Below are 22,956 nucleotides of genomic sequence, written 5' to 3'. Positions count from 1 at the left end.
GTGCGTGCGTGCGCGTGCGTGTGTGCGTGTGCGTGTGCGTGCGTGTGTATGCTTTCATTCACGTGCTGATAAGGACATTTCATGTGAAAGTCACTTCGTTGTTGTGGTTCGAGTTACGCGATAAATGCATTAAATACGATGTGCATGCCCCACTGCCTGTATATCAACACTCACTGAAATATACCTTGTATGAAATGATTACTCACATTCTTACGATACTGCGGTGCAATTCTGAAACGAGCTCTTTCAACTGCTTTGTTTTTTTTTTTTATGCCGCAATCGCCACATAGCTGGGTCCTCTGAATTTAGTGTCTGCCCATACGCGGTAACTGCGGCTGGTTGCGCGATGGCTTTCAGTTCGTTGTCTATGTCTGTGTGCATATGATTTGTCTACATATGTGTCTTTGTCTAGACTGCGTCGCTGTCTGTATTGTCTATGTATTATGTAGTGTATCTATAAACTTTCAGCGCTAACGCTTGCACGTCCATCTTTATGTATCCATTTTTTTGTCTTTTTCTATGCAGTGTCGGTGTCTATGCTTGTGTCGGTGTCGTGCATTTCTTACGTAGAATGTCTATAGACGTTAAGCGCTTACGCCTAGGTCCATCTTTATGCATTGCTTTCGATGCCCGCTGTCATTTGGAATGCAGAAGCACGCATTTGGAATGCGGAAGCGAACTAGTTTGATCCCGCGGAGCCTCCATCTCTGTGTTGTCCCTCGGTGACGTTGAAGAGCAGCGGGTAGATGAGCTGGTTGCCGCTGTCGGTCGTGTAAAGTGACGCGTCACCCGGGTTGTACGTGAGGAAGGTAGTGTTACCGAACGGGTTGCTGTAGTTCAGCCGAGGCACGTCCGTCAGAAGCGCGTCCGAGTAGAGGTCGTAGGCGAGGCCGACCTCAGTGCTGTGCTCGCTTAGGCTGTTCACAGCGTACAACACACCACACACGACGAATAGGTGCGCCACCTGCCGGTGGTCGACGGTCAGGTTCCAGATGTACTCCGGCCTCAGGCTCTCCTCGTGCACCTGCGATGACGTGTAAGAGAGGCAATGGAAAAATCGCTGGTGTTAATTTCGGCAATAAACTCGAGAATGCAGTTTGAGGAAGCACTGGTGCACAATAAGACTGCCAATAGGGACGCATCTAATGGGAGAACAGTTAACCAGATGAACTTGTTCGAGTAACCCAAATAGCCTCATTAAGAAGCGTGGAAACTTGGGCAAGTTGGTAGGACATAACTGAATGCAGGAACAGCGCAACCTAGAAGTAGTTACTTCGTAACTACGGAAGCGACAAAAACAAGGACAGAAAAGAGCGCTGAAACGCTGAACAGCGCTCTTTTCTATCCTTGTTTTTTTTGCTTCCGTAGCTACGAAGTAACTACTTCTAGGTTGTGCTGTTCCTGCATTCAGTTATAGCGTCATTAACATAGGAAACGAAGACATTCAGCAATGAATGAGGTGGGCGCACAAAATATGCCAATAATGAAACCTCAAGCTCAAGATGGGCATCGGCAAAGCAAATGTACGAGCGGGATCTCCTGTGGGAGATGTCTATGATGGTGAGTAAACACATAGCTTTATTGCGAGTCGCAGCCATCCCCAAAGGACACTGCTTTCAGGCTGCGTCGCTTGATGCCTTCCCCAATCTCTCCAAATGATTTCGTTAGCGTACCGAACGGTCCCTTCAGAAAGTGCATCACGCAACCACCTGCACGCGAGTTCATCATCGAACTTTTCCGACGTCCAAATTTTCCTGATACGTGCAGTCCTTCATGTTGGCTTTACACCTTGTCCTTGAGAGTGCTATTGTTTTCTTGCCAGAAAAATTTAGCAAAGCCTTCATAGGAAGTCTCCTTTTGCTATTGTTTTTACTTCGAGTACAGCCTAGTACGATAAGTTCGCGTAGTTGAATAATCCCACGGTACAAGCGTGTTTGTGTAGCCAAGTAGTAAAGACACTCGCCTTTGAAGTGTGGGGCCAAGCGAACAACATTTATTTCGTTCTGTTAGTTTGTTTCTTTATGCTCATGATCGTTTTATGTAAGAAAAGAACGGATGGGTAGTTCTATCGCTCAATCAGCATACAAATACCTCTGGATTTTAAACAAAGAAAAGGTATGTTTGTGCCTCCGCCATCTTGCGCTGCCCTACAATAAGGCGTACGCAGTCCACTGCTCCGGTGGACAATCAGGAAGTCCACCCCATTTCGCAAAATATGCAGAAGTGACGGGACGTTGTTTTGGCTCGTGGATACGAGTAACTTTTCTTAAGATCATGACGCAACTTCACTGAACGCGACGATATCGTGGGAAGGGCTTCGGTATATACCTTGAGTATCATTGTGTTGTTGGACCTGCGGCTGGAATAGCTCAGCCACAGGCCGTTCTCATCGGCCAAGATGTTCACGTAGTTCCTCTGCGCCGCATACAGGTAGCTGCCGTTGCGGTACACGGCGTCGTCCAGCTTCAGGCGAGCGGTCACTCTGAAAGCATTAGATACGCGCTATACGTGAATGAGACAAAGAGAGCAGAAAGGTAGGTCTTAAAATTAAACTGCAGAAAACAAAAGTAATGTACAACAAACTCGAAAGAAAACAGCGCTTCGAGATAGGTAACAGTGCACTTGAAGTTGTAAAATAGTACGTCTACTATAGGACAGGTAGTAACCGTGGAGCCGTACCACGATATTGAAGTAACTAGAAGAATAAGAATGGGGTGGAGCGTATTCGACAAGCATTCTCAAATCATGACTGGTAGATTACCACTGACTATCACGAGGAAAGTACATAAATGCTGAAGCTTACAGGTGGAGTGGAAACCTGGTTGCTTACAAAAATGGTTCAGCTTAAACTGAGGACGACGCAGCGAGCAATGGAAAGATATATGATTGGTGCAACCCTAAGGGACAAGAAGAGACTAAAGTGCATCAGAGAACAAACTGGTGTTAAATACATAATAATGGAAACCTAGAGACTTACAAAGAAAGTTCAGCTTAAATTGAGGACGACGCAGCGAGCGATGACAAGGAAAATGATAGGTGTATCCTTAAGAGACAAGCATCTCTAAGTGGTTCTAAGAGAGAAAGAAACAGAAAAGTGAGCCTCGTAACTGTCTGCTTCAGCGAGCGACGCCTCAACAGTAGCTCACAAGTGATTGGGGTGAGGAGGAATTGAAAGAATAGGGATAAAGGTGTAGAGAGAGAGAACAAGTATGCCAGAGAGCGACGACATACGAGGGGATAGGAAAGGTAGAAAAGATGGAAACATGGTCACAGGAGCCCGAGGACGGGGCACCACTTGCCAGAGCTCTTGTCGGCATTAGGAGATGGCGTAGAGCAAGTCCAGTCTGTCAGAGCTACACTGTCGTCGGAGGTCGGTGTCAGGAGATGACGTAGAACGAGCCCAGTCGGCCAGAGCTACGCTCACGTCGGAGATCGCGAGGGCACAACTGATCGGCACGGAATCCAGCAACCGAGTTCGAGATAATAATAGAGCAGAGTGGGACAGGGAACAAACCGGGGTTAGGTATATCATAGTTGAAATCAATTAGAAGAGATAGACATAAGCCGAGTACGTAGCACGTAGGCAGGGTAACCGCTGGTCATTATGGGTAACTGACTGGATTACCAGAGAAGGCAAACACACGAAGGGGAGACAGAAAGTAAGGGGGGCCAATCAGATTAAAACGTTCACAGGTATAACGTGGCAGCAAAAAGCACAAGGCCGGGTTCATTGGAGAGGCCTTTGCCCTGCAATAGTCGTAGTCAGGCTGATGATGGTTATGATGAGGATGACGATCAGTCGAAATCAAGAAGAAGAAATGGTCTTGAACAGGGCACGTAGTGCGAAGGAAAGATAACCACTGATAGTCCAGCATCACAAACTGGATTCCAAGAGAAGGCAATCAGGTGAGCTGTAGTCAGAAAGTTAGGTGGACAGATGAGATTGGGAAGTTTGCGGGTACAAAAAGTGGCAGCAGCAAGCACAGGACCGAGTTCACTGACGGAACATGGGAGAGTCATTTGCCCTGCAGTGAGTGTAGTCATGATGATGATTGTAATGATGATAATGATGATGATTATGTGGGCATATTATCTCTAAGTGAATACATCCCTTTCAAAGAAACTGTCGCTGCATCGATATTAGTCTTTAAAGGTCAAGATAAGATAAGCAGCATGATGAATGTAACGTGTGCTGATATTACAGAGAAAACGACTGCAAGGCCTGTCCGTGGCTTGAATCTTGAAGGTGTCTCAGTAGGCGCGAAAGATTTTTTCGCGACCTCAATAACTGAAAGCAGATATATTTAACAGCGTGTAAGTGCGCACTGTATATAACGTAAGCACTAAATATTGCTTCGACTGCATAAGTTTACAGTGAAGTAACAGACAAAAGTCTTCCAGGAAACAAAGCTTCTTTAATCTCTTGTTAACGTTGTTGTTGTTGTTGTTGTTGTTGTTGTTGTTGTTGTTGTTGTTGTTGTTGTTGTTGTTGTTGTTGTTGTTGTTGTTGTTGTTGTTGTTGTTGTTGTTGTTGTTGTTGTTGTTGTTGTTGTTGTTGTTGTTGTTGTCAGCGCACTCATCGGCTTGAGCAAGTATTAATTAGTCGAAGCACAGGCACGGCCGATCGATAAAAAACTATCCAGCAGCCGTTGAACAGGCCAGAGGCATGGACGGACTGACGGATACATAGACGGACGAACAGAAGCACAGCACGGAAGCACGAACGGACGGGCGAACGGACGGGCGAACGGACGGGCGAACGGACGGGCGAACGGACGGATGTACGGACAGATGCTTCGCCGTAGTGGTCGTGTCGATGCGTCCCTATAGCATTATAGAATGTCCGCTATATCGTGAGCAACGCGTTTAACTGAGTGATCAATCTAACCACCTCGACAGACGACCACTTACAATTGGCGAAGTGCTTGGACCATGGCCACATTCTGACAATCAAAGACGCGCAGCCCTTCCTGAATTTCGACGCGAGAGCGTTGAAGAGCTCGTTTCGCAGAAATTCTGGCGTCCGTGTTGTTGGTTGTGAGTGATAAATTATCATATTGTGCGTGACCGAAAGATTGAGAACGGTCAAATAAAATAAATAAATGATATAAATCCTGGAGCAGAGTGGGCACCGAAGTAGGGTTGTTCGGGTTCAAGTGAGGATCTAACCCTAATCGTTTGTCGAGCGGATGTTCTACCACACGGCCATGCACCCCCCCCCCCCTTTTGTTTTCTTTGTTTTATTGCCTGTTTCCAGACACTGTGTACCATCACGTCCGAAATTTTGCGGCCCACGGAAGCGCGTGTCAAACAGCACCGCAGTGCCTTCTGGTGGCTGCCTGCGAAGCTCAAAAGCGCGCAGTGCGCACCCCTTTTTTACTACCAGCCAGCTCATTCGCTCTCTTAAACAGCGCACGCACTGGAACGCCTGAAGAAGCGCGAGGTGTCACTCCTGCTGCCGCAGCGGAAACACCGAGTGATGAAGTCGTGGCGAAAATATTTAATTTGTAATGGCAGTGCACGGGGCGCACCGCATTCTGTGCCCCACGCTCCGATCTGTCCAAAACGTGGGTAAGGCGTCAGTTTTTAAATGCGAAGCATTTCTTAACGAACTTCGGCGATATTGAGCGTATCTATCTATCTATCTATCTATCTATCTATCTATCTATCTATCTATCTATCTATCTATCTATCTATCTATCTAGCCGCCTACGACTGTTAGATCCTTTGGCTCTTTCGTTTATGATATTGATACCAAATTTGGTATGGCATAACATGACTGTATTGATTGACTGGTAGGTGGGGTTTAGCGTCTCAAAAACACCACATGGTTATGAGAGACGCCGTAGTGGAGGGCTCCAGAAATTTTGACCCCCTGCGGTTCTTTAACATGCGCCCGAATCTAAGCACACGGGCCTACAGCATTTCCGCCTCCATCGGAAATGCAGCCGCCACAGCCGGGATTCGATCCCGCGACCTTCGAGTCAGCAGCCGAGTGCTTTATCCACTAAACCACCGCAGCGGGGCAACATGACTGTAGGACGAGCATAATTATATAGTCATGACATCACTATCGTGACATGTATGTCATGCATGTCATGCTATACAATTTATGGTCTTGCTGCTCTTGCGGTGGTTGCGTTCACATTACATGTTGCAAAACTGGTACGGTATGTCATGACTGCATGGCGACCACAAGTGACAGACCCTAACGTGGAAATCATGACATGCATCTCATGTAAATCATAAGTCATGACTACACGTTACGCTCATGGTGCGCTCGCGGTCGTTTCGCTAGCCTCACATACACCGAATCGGGTATCGTGTGGCCCGAACGGATGACAAAGGTAAACGACACGTGCGAACATGATAATCAGGACGTGCGTGCCATGTAAAACATAACCACTTGCTACGCTCATAGCGCGCTTGTGGTCGTTTCGCTAGCTCCCCATATACCAAATTTGGTATTACGTGACGTGAATAAACGATGAAGGTGAATAATACGTCTAAACATGATAATCATGATATGTGTATCATGTGAAACATTGCTACATGCTACGCTCATAGCGTTCTCGCGGCCATTTTGCTAGCTCCACATATACAAGATTTGGTATTACGTGACATGAATAGAGGACGAAGGTAAATGACATGTCGAGACATGATAATCATGACAAGAAAGTCATGTACGACATATTTTGCGTCCGCCTCATAATTTTGTGCTGATTTTAGAGTGACACATCAACATTTCCCATTCGTGCTTCGCATATCATCGATTCCCACTGTACGTGGGATCTGCCAACTTTTTCGAAAATCGGCCTTTGTGATAAGGTTCACGCGCTGACAGCCGGAGTGACACGTTGCGCTTCTTCATGCGTTCCGCTGCCCACGCTGTTGAAGAGACCGAAGGAGCAGGCTGGTAGTAAAAAAGGGTGCGCGTGCGCAGTGCGCGCTTTTGAGCAGTGCCGTTCGACACGCTCCCGTGGTCCGCAAAATTTTGAGCGCAATGGTACATCTGCTTGCAAAAACAGTGAAAAGTACTTCCTCTGCTTGAAAATGCATTGAAAGTAGCTTTCATGCTTCACAAACACACAATCTTAGATACATGCTTCACAATGCAACCTAAAATATTGCAATAATAAAGCGTGGTACAAGCGTTCATTGCCAACGGGCGTGAGAATATGTGATAATCTGTGATTAATAATAGCTCCGTGGATGAAAGCCGGCACCCCACTACAAAAGGCACACACGCTACTGCACCTTTTCCCTTGGCGCATATAGTGGGTGCATAGAAAATTCGAAAAGGCTTCATGCACAAGAAACAGGATGTCCCTATCGCGTTCGACTCCTCAAGGTAAAGCTTTAGGGTCCCCTCATTTTTAATGGACAAAATTAAGTTAACTGACTTTAGTACTTATTGTTCATTGCCATTATCTGTACGGACCCTATCGGTGATGTGATCCCGCTGTGTGAACTGCACTGTGCCAAGCGCAAGCGTCTTCAACGCGCCCGCCACTCTGCTTCGTCCATGCCCGTGCACCAACGATCCGCCACGCACGGCGACTCTCCAGGAGACAGAGAGGCACTCGTTACCCACGTACCCAGACACAGCCCGCACAGTAGCAAATCGGAGAGTAGCTGTACAGCACCATCTATAATATCCTCACTCAATGCAGTTTGTATGTACTTCTATGACACAGTACCGTCTATTATACTGTTCGGGAAATGCTGCCTTTTTTTTTTCTCGTCTCTTCTCTTGGTTACGCGTGACGCATGACAAGTTTAGACTAAGAGTAGCTTCGCCCCTAAAAGTAAAGGAAGGGAGGCCAACCAGAAGCACGTCTGTTTTACTATCTTGCACGATGGGACGAGGGATGAAAAGAAGTGCAACCAGGAATGAAGCCACCGCGGCGGTGATTCGATCCCGCAACCTTCAGATCAGCAGTTGAATGCCACAAGTTAGACCATCATGGCGGCTAGGAGATACTGAACAGCAGAATGTGCTTATCCACTATCTAACAAAGTAACTTCGTTCTCCTGTAAAGAAATGACTGACACGTTGTTCACGAGTTGCTCCGTTCATGTGCTTGTGTTTGTGTTTGTTCTCCCAGTAAACTTCAGTTGAAAGCTATGTCATGTGTCGTTTTCTTCGTCTGCGTCAGTGGTGCTGTGGATAAGGGCGTAGCCAAAAAGTGGCACACTGTGCCCCCTCCCCCCCCTTCAAATTTTTTTTCGCCATGGCACAGACAGATAAAAATGGCCATTGCAAGGGGTTGCCCTTCCCGGTAATTAAGGAGGTGTCCGCCCCCCACCCCCTTACACCCTAAAAACTTTCTGGCTATGTCTTCGGCTGTGAGCTGTGCTGAATTTATATCAACCAGCCTGGTACTCCATTCTGCGTGACATTCGGTTCCTTTGTAAGTTAGTATACGCACTTGAGTGGATCTCCGCTGCCTCGGGCGGCCAGGGGAACTCGTACCACGTAGTTGGTGTCGTTCTGGTGGTAGTAGAGCGAGCCGTTGTACAGCAGCTGTCCGTTGCCGTGGAAAGGAACCGGCAGCCTCAGCGTACGGTGACCGGTGCCCGACTGGAAGGCCGTCTTGGAGGGAAACTCGAGGAGCGACATGCTATCCTGCTCGTTGGCCACGTAGATGGTGTTTGGCTCGAACGGGGTGCTTTCCCGCATCCAGTTGCTGACGTGGCCGCCGGGCTTCCGGTTCAGCACTGGCTTGCCGATGCGCTCGATCACGCGACGAGTCACCAGGCACTCTGTCAATCACGAAAACGACGCTGATGTAAAACAACGAATCGGTTTAGAATGACAAATGGTGCTCTGACAACTCTCATGTCGTCAATTGTTGTTAGAAGATATAATCAAGGTGAAAGCTACGTGTGTAAAGTTTGAGCCGAAATTTCCCCACCAGACGCTGAAGATTTCAAGGAGTACTCTTAAAATCTTGGCAGCATTGGCTCAACGAAATTTCCTAAAACTTGCAGTTTTATGTCTGGCCTCTTGAAAGGACAATTTACTTCACTTTTACCGATAGACCTCTACCGACGCACGTGAGAGGCGGCGGTTGGCAAAACACTCCCGCTGGTCGCTGAGGGGGTACAGTCACTCGGAGCTTGGACAAGCTTTTTTTTCTTTAAAGACGATGGTCTTTTTTGGGGACCTTCGACGCCAAAATTTTGGTCTGTCTGTCTGTCTGTCTGTCTGTGTATTGCTCTGTTTGTCCACGGTAACAGTGTCTTTAAAGGCAGCAAACAATACTTCAAACGGTCAACCCTATCTGCAGCGCCCACGAATATTGCTCAATATTCCGCGTTCATACTTGTGGGAGTGCCAATTAAAAAGCCAATATTGTGCATATCTGAAACACCATAACAACACGTCAATATTCTGTATATGTGCCTTTATACTACAGAAGGTACACTCAAGTAATTCTGAAGACCACAGCGTTTATCACGCTGCGCTGGAAGTGCAACGCGAGGCTCAAAAAGGCAAGTGTTCCCAACGCTTTGCTAAGACGACACGTTGGTGTCGTCTTAGCAAAGCGGATATTTTTGTTTATCATGTACTCCGTACTTTTTTGGTTCAACCTTTATCAAATGACAATGCGCACTGTAATGTGTGTATCAGGTCTAAAGGATCAGTGTAGGTATGAGAGCACGTTGTAGGTGTCGTATCGTATCATTGTATCGGGTTTAAAATCGCATGAATTTTCAGTTGGTTATTGAGAAACACCGATGCATAAATTCACTTTAATTTTCACTCGGGTATGTCAGCGCACGGTAAAAAGTATTCCCTTTCTTTTTTTTTTTTTTTTCATTCATCGCCGATCAGCATTTTGCGCAATGAGTGAGAATCTTATCAGTGACTTTGCGCCCCACAGTTCAAAACCATGCTGCCGTCGATGCTGTACCCCGTTTAAAACTGAATCGCAAATGCCGTGATGGGAATTGAGTAAGTTTGAATCTATGCCATGCAAATATTTCTCAAAGTGCCAGCCACCGTGTACATGCAAAACGTTCGCTTCCGAAGAAGGTAAAATTTTTTCATGGCTGCATCTACGTGGAAGAAGCCAACTGCGTGCTAGTCGCGTCTTTCAAGGCTCTAAATAAAGTTCCCCCATCCATCCATCTCGGGCAAGCAAGTTTCCGCACTATATGAGCAGTGATCCTTCCGCGACCCCCTCCTCAGAAAAGCTGTGACTTTAGAACATATCAATGCAGAAATGTCCGTCGAAGGAAGGCAGACACGTAACTCTGCTATGCAGAAAGATGTCACCAGAAGCACTTTCTTGCCAACCAGCCCCTGCTAAGAGGGGGGGTATGGTGGCAGGGTGCCCAAAGTGACGTCACACTGTTTGCAAACAGGTAGAAGTTTATTGGGAGCTCTACATTTGATCTAACAGACAGCGCGCCATAAAATCTATGACATCAGTGCACTTCAAGCGGGAGTTTCAAGGTGGCCCCGTTGCCCACATTAGCGTCTTCTGGCGGCAAGCGTGGTGACTTCTGAATTAGGAAAGGGTAATTTCCTTTTTTTTTTTAGAACTGCCCCACCTCAGTGGTCTAGTGGCTAAGGTAGTCGGCTGCTGACCCGCAGGTCGCGGGAACGAATCCCAGCTGCAGCGGCTGCATTTTCAATGGAGGTGAAAATGCTGTATGCCCATGCGCTCAGATTTGGGTGCACGTTCAAGAATCCCAGGTGGTCGAAATTTCCGGCGCCCTCCTCTACGGTGTCTCATAATCATATGGTGGTTTTGGGACGTTAAACCCCACATATCAATCAATCAAATCTTGTGAGAACTTTTTAGGGTACCTTTAAAAGAAAAAGAGATGTTGCACTTCACCCGTTCATAGTACAAAGTTATGAGTTTATCAGAAATAAAAGTTCCCGTTGAGGAAAAACTTGTCCTATGCCGAGATTCAAACCCCAAACCAGCACTTCTGTGCGACGTTGTCATATTCTTATCTGGAAACAACGCGCCTGTCCTAAACACCGAATTTGTTAACACAATGCCTCTTTATTTTCGTCAGTTCAGTCTCTATTAAGTGAGGGAGTGGAAGAAAGCTTAACCCAAACCTGAAAAGATTTAGCTTTTTTCGTTAGCGCGGCAAAACCGCTGTCCTACTGTATGAGGCACGCCGTTTTATCCACATATGAAGCGGCTCTCGCTAATTTAGTTATACCATCCGCAGGTATAGTTGCTCTCGACTCTCATTTTCGCCACCTGCTCCTCATTCGCGTGTCTCAGAGCTTGCTCCATGAAATCGTGGTGGACATTTCTTCATAAATATATCTCTCGCTCTCTCTGTTGTGGTTAATGATTTAGAAGAGTTGGCGAGCAGTTCGGTAATTTACCCAGATTTCTACCACTCGCTCACCCTGATTGCGTGGTCTCCTTGCAACCCAGTTGGTCCTGTTCACCGTGCTGTCAACGTTCTGCACATTGATGATGTCCGTCAGCATACCTGTAAGACATCACAAACAGTCAAACATAAAGATATGAGGTGAAATTATATGAAACCTTTAGAGTGCCAGTGCAACTTTGTTTAACTTTGTAAACGACACTTAATGAGTTTAAAAGGCGCGCTTATTACTCCCGTTTAAAGGCGGCAGAAGCAAAAGTAGCAGCGTGATTTTAGCTCCAGTGCACGTCTGTGCTTCGGCGTTCCCAAGGTTATACGATGGCCCACAAGCTTACCGTGGAGCATATATGCACGGAAATGCAAATGCTTTGTGCATTATGCGAGCTCACCAAGGTTAGGTAATGCATTCGGTGAATTGAAGTGTGGTTAATTGACTCCGAATGTAATAATAATTTTATTGCGACAAAGACTCCATAACATTTTTGCGTGTATGTTTATTAAATTTGTGCCATTAGGCCGCTGTTGTGTATGAAGTGAAATAGTGGCTTGTGGAATGTTGTCATGTATTAAGCGGTTGTAACTGGTTGTGTCACTGTAGCGAAGGCCAGCTTGAAGGAGGCTTGAAAATAATAAATAGTTAAAAGAACAAAACATTGGGGCGCCAAAATGACTCATCATTCATTTATAACCAAGAGGTCTTCAAGTTTGGTCATGATAATTTATGCAGTCAATATGCGTAATCTACAGCTAAGCTACTAATTTGTTGCTAAAATTATACGTTCTATTTCTGTATGTTTTTTTTTCAGAGGTTGGTTGCTTTGTGGGCGAATGCCTGGTCGTCTTAGCCGTGTTTCTGGAGTGGTTCAAGGGCGCTTTCTAGCCTCGCCGTATGCAGCGTTGTCGACGACAGTGAAACATTTGTGCATAAAGCGCAATCGGCATTAGGAAGACGACGACGACTTCTTAACTAGCGCTTGCCTGGTCCACAAGTCTTCAGCCGAGAGCTTGTGCATTCCGGACATCGCTTGCAGTCGCCCATGGTCTGCTTAGTTGGCGGTGCTGTGGATAAAAACAGTTTTTGTCGGTCTCGTGCAATTGGTGTCACAACTGGTTGAAATACAACGCTTACTTTGCCCGGCAGTTCTCTCTGAGTCATCGAACTCCTCTGTCCTTTCGTCTTCACCTGCGACGTAAACGAAATATATCATGAAAGTCTGACGCGCATTATGCAGTGTGCGCAATCGTCCCAGTAGTCTCGATTTCATTTCATTATCGCTTCAAACTATGGCTGCAGTGCATTACATCATCCTTCAGAATCTCTATAGTTTAAGTTTGCAACGTAAGAGTTCTCAACTTTCTCTTTTCCACAACATACTGTAGCGTACCACGCATCAGGAAAGGTACCTAACTTCCTCCTAACCACCCTTCTCACGACCTCATAACCCGAGTTTGCAACGCCGTGCGCCAGCAGTGTGTCTCTGATGCCTTCAAATTTAGTTTTGCCTCTTCATATTATGAAACGAGCTACATGAGGATATAGTAAATAATGGTGTAAGCGTGAATGAGGCACTGATGGACATGTTTTTAAATAAAAAATCGACATCCACTCCACAGTTATACTAACCTGGGGTGGTTGTATTGTTCCGCAGTACTGTGCTAGCCATTGTACTCTCGTATGAGCTATGTACCAGCTCTACTGCCAGCCACACTGATATTTTAGTTGCTTGTATACGTCAAGAGTGTGCATTAAGTGTTTACCATTCTAAAATAATGACAATAATATTTATTCACGCATTTGTTTTTCCCTCCCTCCCCACCTTTATCTTTTTGTAAATAAATGAAGGGATGATTGATAGATATCTGGGGTTTAACGTCCCAAAACCACCATGTGATTATGAGAGACACCGTAGTGGAGGGCTCCGGAAATTTCGACCACCTGGGGTTCTTTAACATGCACCCAAATCTGAGCACACGGGCCTACAACATTTCCGCCTCCATCGGAAATGCAGCCACCGCTGCCGGGATGCGAACCCGTGACCTGCGGGTCAGCAGCCGAGTACCTTAGCCACTAGACCACCGCGGCGGGGCAAAAATAAATGAAGGGGGTTGACAATTAACGATTATGACTGCTTTAGGTAACGGTTCACCACATAGTCATTCTTTGTTGTATTGTATATTTCGTTGTTCCAAACCTTTCGTCGGTCTCTTGAGCTGTGTGACCCAGAGAAGCTACTACTTCTTACACCGTGACCCAGAGCTACTAAGCACTTCCTGTGCGTGTGGCTTTTTTGCAACAATTGTCATCTTGTGGAGAAGCCCACTTTCACATTTTTGGGTACAGCACGAGATTGACGAACACGGCAGATTACAGAAGGGACGCAGACTGTATTTCCGTCTTTGTCAGTCTCGCGCTGTACCGAAAAATTCTGCCATATCAACTAGTCTAACCTTCAATACTATCCCACTTCCGTACTTCCTCACAGGCAAGGCTAGGCAGTATCATGATGCAAGAGTATCGGGATAGTAATTCTCTTATATAATCTTGTGTATCTGTATTTCTGTTACAAGATACATACGAAAATGTATATGTATCTTAGTAGTTTCATGATGAATTGGCTATATCGCGATATTGTGCAGTACACGGGTATTTGGTGCTATGAATCCCGCCACTGCCACCCCTGTTGCATTGCGTGCCGCCAAGGTTACGAAGGGCGCCAAGGTCACCACTGTTGGTTATCGCCTGTTTCTCAGCTCGTGGCTGCTTCTGCGCAGAGCTGATAGACAGAGTGGACAAGACGACAGTGAGTTAAAGCAACATTTATGTACAGCATAAGTAGAGGCGTTACATAATCGACACTGGAGCCGACAGCTTAGGTGCTTGAAGAGCCGAGATGTCTTCGGATGCTCTGACGCTATCGTGTGCTCTCTGACGCATAGGTCTGCTGCTTGGCATCGCGCCGCTTGGTTCTCTACAGGTCCCGGGTGATCGCTTACGTCAGCTACGTCCAATTAGAACCACCGCTTGCCCTGGCGTCAGCAGCTGCCAATTAGGAACCGGCACGCTGTACTGCACCCATGAGCGAGTGGTATTGACACGCGTTGCATAAGACGCGCCAGACTGGATGGCGTTTATTGCAAATTGGGCTGAAATCGGACCAGTGCGTGGAGGGAGCTTGCTCGTGTTGCGTAAGACGCCGTTGACGGAGATGGCGTCCGCCGAAATAGCTCGCTGGCCTTGACACTGGTTGCATTTACAGAAGCAATGTAATTCGGTCTGGACTCCCAGGCATAACACTGGCCACTTTGTGATGAAATTGATCTGCCGTATTTTGAGGGGGAGGGGGGGATAAAATACTTTTAGATGCGAAACGTCATATGTTCCAACCTCAATACGGTGTGCCGCGTGAACCCCCTTACAGAGCATGCGCGCGCTCTTTCCTCTTTCTACTCTCCTACGCTCCCCCTCCTTTTTCGACTTGCAACGCCAACGCCGGCAGTGTCTGCTAGCGAGTTTCTTTGATTGGTTAATATGTGGAATTTTACGTCCCAAAGCCACCATACGATTATGAGAGACGCCGTAGTGGAGGGCTCCGGAAATTTCGGCCACCTGGGGTTCTTCGTGCACCCAAATCTGAGCACACGGGCCTACAACATTACCACCTCCATCGGAAATGCAGCCGCCGCAGCCGCATTCGATACCGCGACCTGCGGGTAAGCAGCCGAACCTTAGCCACTGGACCAACACGGCGGGGCTAGCGAGTTTCTTTATTGAGAAAAAAAAAACTGACTGCTCACATTGCACAATCGTTCACTGGCCATCCCGTATATATAGGCACTAGATCTTGACCTCCAAGGTGGTGCCGGTGGGATATTTCCCCTGTGCGTTGTTGATCAATGAAATTTCGCAGCGTGCGCCTTAACTAAGAGCGATTGATTGATTGATTGATTGATTGATTGATTGATTGATTGATTTATATGTGGAGTTTAGCGTACCAAAACCACCTTATGATTATGAGAGACGCCATAGTGAAGGGCTTCAGAAATTTTGACCCCCTGGGGTCGTTTAATGTGCACCTAAATCTAAGCACAAGGGCCTACAACATTTTCCCCTTCATCGAAGGTGCAGCCGCCACAGCCGGGATTCGATCCCACGACCTGCAACCGACCACCTTAGCCACTAGACCACCGTGGAGGGGAAAATAAAGAGTATCAAATTCTGTGTTTCAGTGAGGATCGAACCCGGGTCGTTTGCGTGGCAAGCAAGTGTTCTACTACCACAGTGCCACGCGTCTGCTTAACTAAAAACGGACTATGGTTATCTGTGTTCAGTCGGAGTCTTCTGTCTTTCGTTGCTCATTAGCAGCGATTGACATGTCCATCACTGCGTGCTTTGCGCTTCCCCAGGTTTCACTGCTGTGCAACGCCGCGATGAGCCGCGTCAATTAACGCCGCCGCCAGTGTAAGCGTTAGCGCCTATGCACTGCTTCGCATGTGATTCCCTTTAGCGGAACATGGTGTAATTTTTGTGTGTGTGACAAGTCAAGAAAAACCGCCAGGCCTACGCTGAACGTGCCGCACTGTCACATCGAGAGCTAGAAAAGCGGCCTCAAGAGCCTTTTACAGCGAAAGCTGTTATGAGATCAGAACACGGGTCACGCGCGGTGCCGTAGTTTTCCGTCACCGCCACCGGAGTCCGTCAGCAGTGTCGCAAGAAATAAGAAAAAAATATTAGCAATTAAGAAAGCATTAGGGACACAATGGGATTCGAGCCCCAGTCCCCTGTGTGACAGCCTAGTATTCTACCACTGAGCCACGCTGATGCTCGAAAATTGGTTCTAAACTGTCCATAGGTAGGCTTGATGTCGGGAAATTAATCGCGTAATATGAGTAATAAAACGTTTTAGAACATCAAAGGACCAACCGGGCGTCACACAATGCGTATTGCGTAACGAGTGGGTTGTCGAATGCTACAATTCATTAGAAATTTTTTTCCTGATCACCTACTAATTGTGTTACATAGCCACTTAAGGGATAATTCTTCATCGTCATCAGCCACTACAAAAAAAATTGCATAAAATTTCTAGCAAGCATGAAGCAGATACAAGAATCACGAAGGATAGCATAGTGAATGTTGCCCTACTACGCAAAATTTATGATCATTTTATGGCGTAATAGGTACCCAGCAAGCGTGCTTGTAGTAGTTACCCAAAGTGTTTAGAAATGGCTCTCAAAGGCCGCTCTTCTAGCTTTAGGTGTGACTGTGCTGCGCATTCCGCACAGGCCTGGCGTTTTTTTTTTTTAACACTCTTCGGGTAGCTGCTGCAAGCACACCAGCAAGGTACCCACTACGCCATCATGCATTGTGTGATATACAGGCATTCATTATGCCATCCTTCGTCGTTCTTCCGAAAAGCGTGGCATCCACTAAACAGTTGCAACGAACTTCGTGGAAATTTTGTTTCTCAACACTTTTGTTTCACAGAACTTATTCAGGTTGCTTCAACAAATGGCCATCTTATAACTTTCCAGTGGATTCCCGCTCATTGCGGCGTGATGGGAAACGAAGAGGCAGACGCTGAATCTAAAAATGCCTTAAGCAGTGCCCCTGAAATACGCATTGCGTTCTCACGAGCTAACACGAACGCCCTGCTTCGCTGCGTGATGCGCAGCTACACACTTCAGCACTGGACCAAACCGGAACGGCGACACCAGCGACTTCACAAATGGGACCCGGAAATGAGGTTCTGCATGCCCCCTAAATTGAAACGGCAACTCACAAGTATGATCCACCGCATTCATCTTGGTGTAGCGTACACCAGACGTTACGCACATATCATCGGTCGCAGTGACACCGGTCCTAATTGTGAACACTGTGATGTGCCAGAAACACTTGAGCACATATTTTGTGTCTGCCCAGCATACGCACGTAAACGACAAACACTGATTTCTTCTACTGAACTATATCGCAGTGGGTCATTAACTGATGAGACCATGTTGGGCCCTTGGCCAGACACCAACAGTGCAACTGCGGTCACAAGAGCAGTTATAACCTTTTTTGGAAACAACTGGACTATGTGCGCGGCTATGAAATGTGTCTCAGCTAGAAAGAACACTACATACTCACCTCTCTATCTCACCATCGTCATTCATTAATCTTTCCTTTTCCCTTTTCCTTCCCCCAGTGTAGAGTAGCAGGCTAGAGCAAGCTATCGCTCAGGCCGACCTCTCTGCCTTTCTGTAAATAAACTTACCTCCTCCTTGTTTCTCGTGCAGTGGCTGACGACAATGAATACTTACGCCTGAAGTGGGTATGTGCCACAGTTAATAGGTGATGAAGAGCAAGCTTTCGTAATGGGCTCAAACATTGCACGACCCACTCGTTACGCAATTCGCATTGTGTGACGCCTGAAAACCCTTCATTCTCATATTCTAAACCATTTTATTACTCATACTAACGCGGTTCCTTTCCTGTCATCAAGCCTGCCTAAGGCAAGTTTGCGAATGAGTCTCGAGCATCGAGTGGCTCAGCGGTAGAATGCTGGGCTGAGGCGCAGTGTACCAGGGTACGAATACCACTATGCCCTTTATGTTTTTTTATTATTTCATGCGATAGCGGTTACGGGCAACGGCGGCGGCGGCGGCAGCTCCGCGGGTGACCCGTGTTGTGATCTCATAACAGCTTTCACTGTAAACGGTGCATCATCACCGAGAAAGGTTGTCGAGGGGTTTCCTACACGCACAGAGTCACCCATGTGAAAGCAGGATCCGAGCTGCGGGATTTTCTGGTCATGAAGGCGGTATTTATTCATTATAACATGAGCCTGTGCTCGTCTACAGCATTTGAGACTTTTGTCATTCGCAAGTCTTGTGTAGAGGAAAAACCGACACTGTCCGGAAATCAGCCTTCTTGGGAAGCTAATTTGTTGCAACAATCTTGTCACACAAACACATCTGGCGCGAAATTAATGTATGCTTTTTTCTTAAACCATTTGGGCTCGTTAGTTCTACGGGTGATATGTTTGACGTGCAGATTCCCACGCACTGCAACGATAATCACGATATTCTGCTATTCTTAACATCTCATAGCGTCAGCGTCTCTGAAATAATGAATTACTGAAGTACCGGTATTCTAGTATCCCTTCACTAGGATACTATTTCCTGCATTTTTCTTGCCGAAGTATGCCCAAAATATCCCTCCACGCCAAAGAGAAAGGTATCTCAGTATCTGCATTATAGGTTTTCGGCACATATATTTCGATATCTGTATTCGGGAATACCTTTCAAGCAATCTCGGTCCAGCCCTGGCGACGGTAGCTGCCATAAAACATGTTACCTTTCGCATGCATCTTTGCGCTGCGCTGTAACTGAAGCGACAAGTTGGCCGAGTTGGTGCGTTATCAGTAAAAAAACGCACAAGACAAAAAATTTAGACAAGATTATTGGACAAAAACTGTTTTGCAGTGCCACTAATTTAGCTGACGATAGTTAAGCAACGAAGTTTATTTCGTTTACTTATTTGTTTAGCTCATTGATTTGATGACTCATTTCTTGGTTAATTAGTTTATCTATTTATTTAGTTAGGTAGTTATTTGGCCAATTGTTTGATTGAATAGGTAGTAACCTAATGATTCATTGGCTACTTAGTTCGTTCCTTAGTTAGTTAGTTAGTTAGTTAGTTAGTTAGTTAGTTAGTTAGTTAGTTAGTTAGTTAGTTAGTTAGTTAGTTAGTTAGTTAGTTAGTTAGTTAGTTAGTTAGTTAGTTAGTTAGTTAGTTAGTCAGTCAGTCAGTCAGTCTCCTGGTTTGTGACTCACTGTACACGGTGAGCGATCCGATGGCCTGCCCGAGGGCGTTTTTGCTGACGCAGTGGTAGAGTCCGAAGTCTTGCGGCCCCACGTCGGTCACGTTGAGCGTCATGAGGGTGGTGTAGCCGCGGTCGTACTCGCGCACCAGGTACTTGGGGCCGTCCTCGAGGAACCGTCCCGAGCGCAGCGTCCACGTGTTCACCGCCGCCGGGAAGGCCTCGACGTGGCACTCGAGCAGTGCCCAGCCTCCGGCAGCCGTCGCCACCGACCACTGCTTGATGCGAATGAACGGCGGGACTGCACGGTGTCACCGTCAGCAGTGACGCATCGATCTTTTAAAAAAAAAAAAAGCAGCTCCAAGCTCAAACAGCGCGACGATATATACATGAACAAGTTGGGGATTAATCCTGTCCCACACTGGCTGTCTCGCTGCAATAGACCTTTTTCAAGCAATCCCACAACGCCCCGCGGGCGCGCGGAGCACTGTGGAAAAAGTTGATACGCTGAGCGAACCGGCTCTTACTCCTGCTCGCGCTGCTCGTTGGCGCCGTGCGAGAACAAAACAAAAAGAACATGCCGCCACTTGTCTAATGGAGTTCGAACGCTCCTGCATGTATATATACGCATCAAATGAGAAATGAATAACGCAGTCACTGCAAGTATCTCTAGGCGGGTGTACGTAGAACGTAGGAGATTAGTGGCATGCGAGTTGTTGCGTACCGATACATGTGGTCAAAACGTGCTATCGTGAGGAATGTGAGCTGGAATACCGAATTTATAGTTCTTCAATGATACGTTTAAAGGCATAGCGTTCATAATACGCTATGCCTTTGAACACTATCGCGGTTGTATTGGGTCGTCAACACAAGACTGCAGAGAAGTGTTACAGCTATAGAGTTTTTTCACATTTTTATGGGCAAGTCACGAGCTGAAAAAAAGAAAACCGAACACACCCTAAACGTGTTTCAAGACTTTTGTTATCGGGCCCCGTGTTTCGACCTCACTTGGACGTGTGGAAGGATGTTTGATTTTACCGCGCTTCCTGCGGGCCCAGTAAGCGACAGCACAGCGATTTGTTTAGGTCCATCGGCTGGCCTCAAGCCCTCTGGGTCCGCCCGGCCGACGGTTACCTGGAAAAGGCTGTTTTGATGTCTGGGCTCCCAAGAAAGACCAGTCCCCTGTGCATTGCCCGAGTCGTCGGCATGCTGCTGACAATGAACCACGTGCCGGAGGAACCGGAGTGCCTTTCGAGTGTTCTTTCCTGCGCACCACGGATTGCCCGGCGGCAAAGCCTCCTCGATGAGTCATCCTTGAACCTTGCCAAACCGGAGGAATCTACTCAGGACGTCAGTGCAAGGTTAACGCACCATGCAGCTGTACCGTGCTTTTTGTGTGTACTGCCCCCCCCCCCTAACACACACACCCTGTAAAACGATCGGTGCGTTCATTTCCCCCTTTCCTGGGAGGGGTTGTGGCTGCCTGTTTGTGAGCGCAGTACTAAGTGGTTCTAAGTGGTTCTAAGAGAAGGAAAAAAAGAGAGAAGTGAGCCCCGTAACTGTTAGCATCGCGGTGCGAAACCTCAACAGTAGCTCACAGGGGATGGGGGTAAGGAAGGATTAAAAAGATAGAAGTAAAGGTATAGAGAAAGAGAGATGCGCTAGGCCAGCGACCGAGGACATATCGAGGGGATAGGAGAGATAGGAAAGATGGAAACACGGTCACAGGAGTCCGAGGACAGGGTACCACTTGCGAGAGCTCTTGTCGGCGTCAGGAGATAGCGTAGGGCAGGTCCAGTCGGTCAGAGCTGCGCTGTCGTCGGAGATCGGCGTCAGGAGATGACGTAGGGCCAGCCCAGTCGGCCAGAGCTACGCTGACGTCGGAGATCGCGAGGGCGCAACCGGTCGGCACGGAATAAGTAAAAGACGATGGTTCGCGAGCACAGTGATTCTCGAGCGCAGTGAAAGACGGCGATCCTATCGGAGGATCCTGGACTCTGTTGTCTTCCTTCACAGGGAATCTTGGGAAGAGGGATGGTATAAAATGCGAGCGCAGAGATGCTCTGGTGTGTTTTTCCTTTTTGTCATGTATCGCGCTATCTAACCATGTAAATACTGTAAATAAACGTTCCAGTTTCCAGCTATACGTCTCCTCGGTTCGTCTTCGCCTAGACCCTTGGATGGCTACGAGTCTCGACGCAGTCCCCCAGTCACAACAAGACGAAGGGATGGAACTAGGATTCACGGGCGAGGTACCTTGCGGTGATAATGTGCGGTTTCTTATAAGATGCTTAAGTGTCTCTGCAGAGCATGTCTGCTGACAGTATATTCCGCATGGAGTGAGACCACTGTTGAATTTCACGTCGGCGCATTCAACTATTGGGCAATGCGGAATAATGATGTCGTAGTTACGCTCGGAGAAGAGAAAAAAAAAACTTGGGCACATCACCTGAGCAATAGTTTCCAGATGCAAGAATACGTGGTGTCCTGCCTATATCATATTGCATCGGTTTGTGAACAGTTCATTGGCACTGCAAACAAAGATGCATTTGGACGACCTTCACCTATGAATAAACTAGGAGTATTGATTCCATGCATGCATTCTGCACAATCTGAAAAGAAATTGGGAAGCGATGCGAAGTGCCAGTTGTGTTCACCACACCATAATCTTAGTAACACTTCTTCCATAGAGCGCGAAAGGTCGGAGTGGTCTGTAGTGGGCAGAGAAAAGTACTATGAAATGCATGCCGATTGTAATTTCCATTGTTATGCAAGACTTGCTAACAGCATTCCTCCTGTGTTTACATACATACATCGGTCGGACTGGTCAATGTACCAACAGCCGCCTGAGAGAGCATCGAAATTCATTGAATCAGGCCATCTTATCGCACCTCGCGTTTTCCGTCATGCATATGCAGTTTCATCTATGGAGGCCTGTTGATCTTGCACAGTCACCCTAACCAGACCACGCGTGAAATCTCGCAGACATATCATAAAGAACATCACACCTTGCTGAAGTCAATTAACCTTCACTATAGTTACAACACAAGAAAGTTAACTTTAATAATCAACTGTAAGCACGCGTCTTGGTTGTTTTGGTGAAATGCGCGATGCACCCCTATTTTCTTGCATATGTTTTTAAACACGTGCGATAGTCTTTCCGGTGTGCATATTTCTTTCTTGGTCGTACTTCTTTTTTAACCTTGTAGTTTTATTGCAACATGTGGTTACAGTGTCAAGGAAAGTTAGTATGTACATATCGTGCAAGCGACGTTCACAGGGTTTAGTGAGTGTATTTTATTTTACAGAATAGCGGTTCTTTCTAAAACATTATTTAAATATAGCAGAACCATACAATTTACTCGTAAAAAGCGTCAAAGGTTATTAATTTGTAATGAATCAGTGAGTTTACTGACAGTGCTTGCAGCTTCTAGGCAACCAAGCTGTACTCTTTTTTTTTATATATAGTTTATGCCGAAGGTGGACTGGCGCTAAAAGATAACTGACTGGCATTCTCAGCAGCTCCACTGGTTAAACAAGAGGACAAGTGCAAATCGTAGACAGGCCGCCGCAGATAAACACTGAAGTTTGTGAGCGAATTACGCAGTAATTTATGACACCTGGCCGAGTTCACTTGATCTGACCAGCGCTGGCACGGTACAAACGGAAAGCTGAAACATGAGGCCCACGCGCTCGTCGTGGCGGCTGCTGCGGCGTACCAACTTTTCCCATAAGCGCTCGCGCACCCGTCGGCGACACTGGTGTGCTTTAAAAAATGTCTATT

At 46.9% G+C, this 22,956-nt stretch overlaps 1 protein-coding gene across 1 annotated transcript in view; it reads right to left on the bottom strand.

Annotated features, from left to right (window-relative positions):
- Nucleotides 1-592: 592 nt before the first annotated feature.
- Nucleotides 593-22,956, bottom strand: part of LOC119183303 (uncharacterized) — a 96,565-nt gene continuing 74,201 nt past the window's right edge. Inside the window, exons 10-16 of the mRNA XM_037433646.2 lie at nt 19,186-19,473; nt 12,503-12,556; nt 12,352-12,432; nt 11,389-11,475; nt 8,433-8,766; nt 2,329-2,482; nt 593-1,024 (exon numbers count right to left, since the gene is read on the bottom strand). Coding sequence (XP_037289543.2) covers nt 680-1,024; nt 2,329-2,482; nt 8,433-8,766; nt 11,389-11,475; nt 12,352-12,432; nt 12,503-12,556; nt 19,186-19,473 — 1,343 coding nt within the window. The 3' untranslated portion in view covers nt 593-679. The remainder of the gene's footprint in view (nt 1,025-2,328; nt 2,483-8,432; nt 8,767-11,388; nt 11,476-12,351; nt 12,433-12,502; nt 12,557-19,185; nt 19,474-22,956) is intronic.

This window comes from Rhipicephalus microplus, chromosome 3, assembly GCF_043290135.1.
Source record: "Rhipicephalus microplus isolate Deutch F79 chromosome 3, USDA_Rmic, whole genome shotgun sequence".
NCBI classification, from domain to species: Eukaryota; Metazoa; Arthropoda; class Arachnida; order Ixodida; family Ixodidae; genus Rhipicephalus; species Rhipicephalus microplus.
The sequence above is the reverse complement of the archived record's forward strand: the minus strand, read 5'-3'. Positions and strand labels throughout refer to the sequence as shown.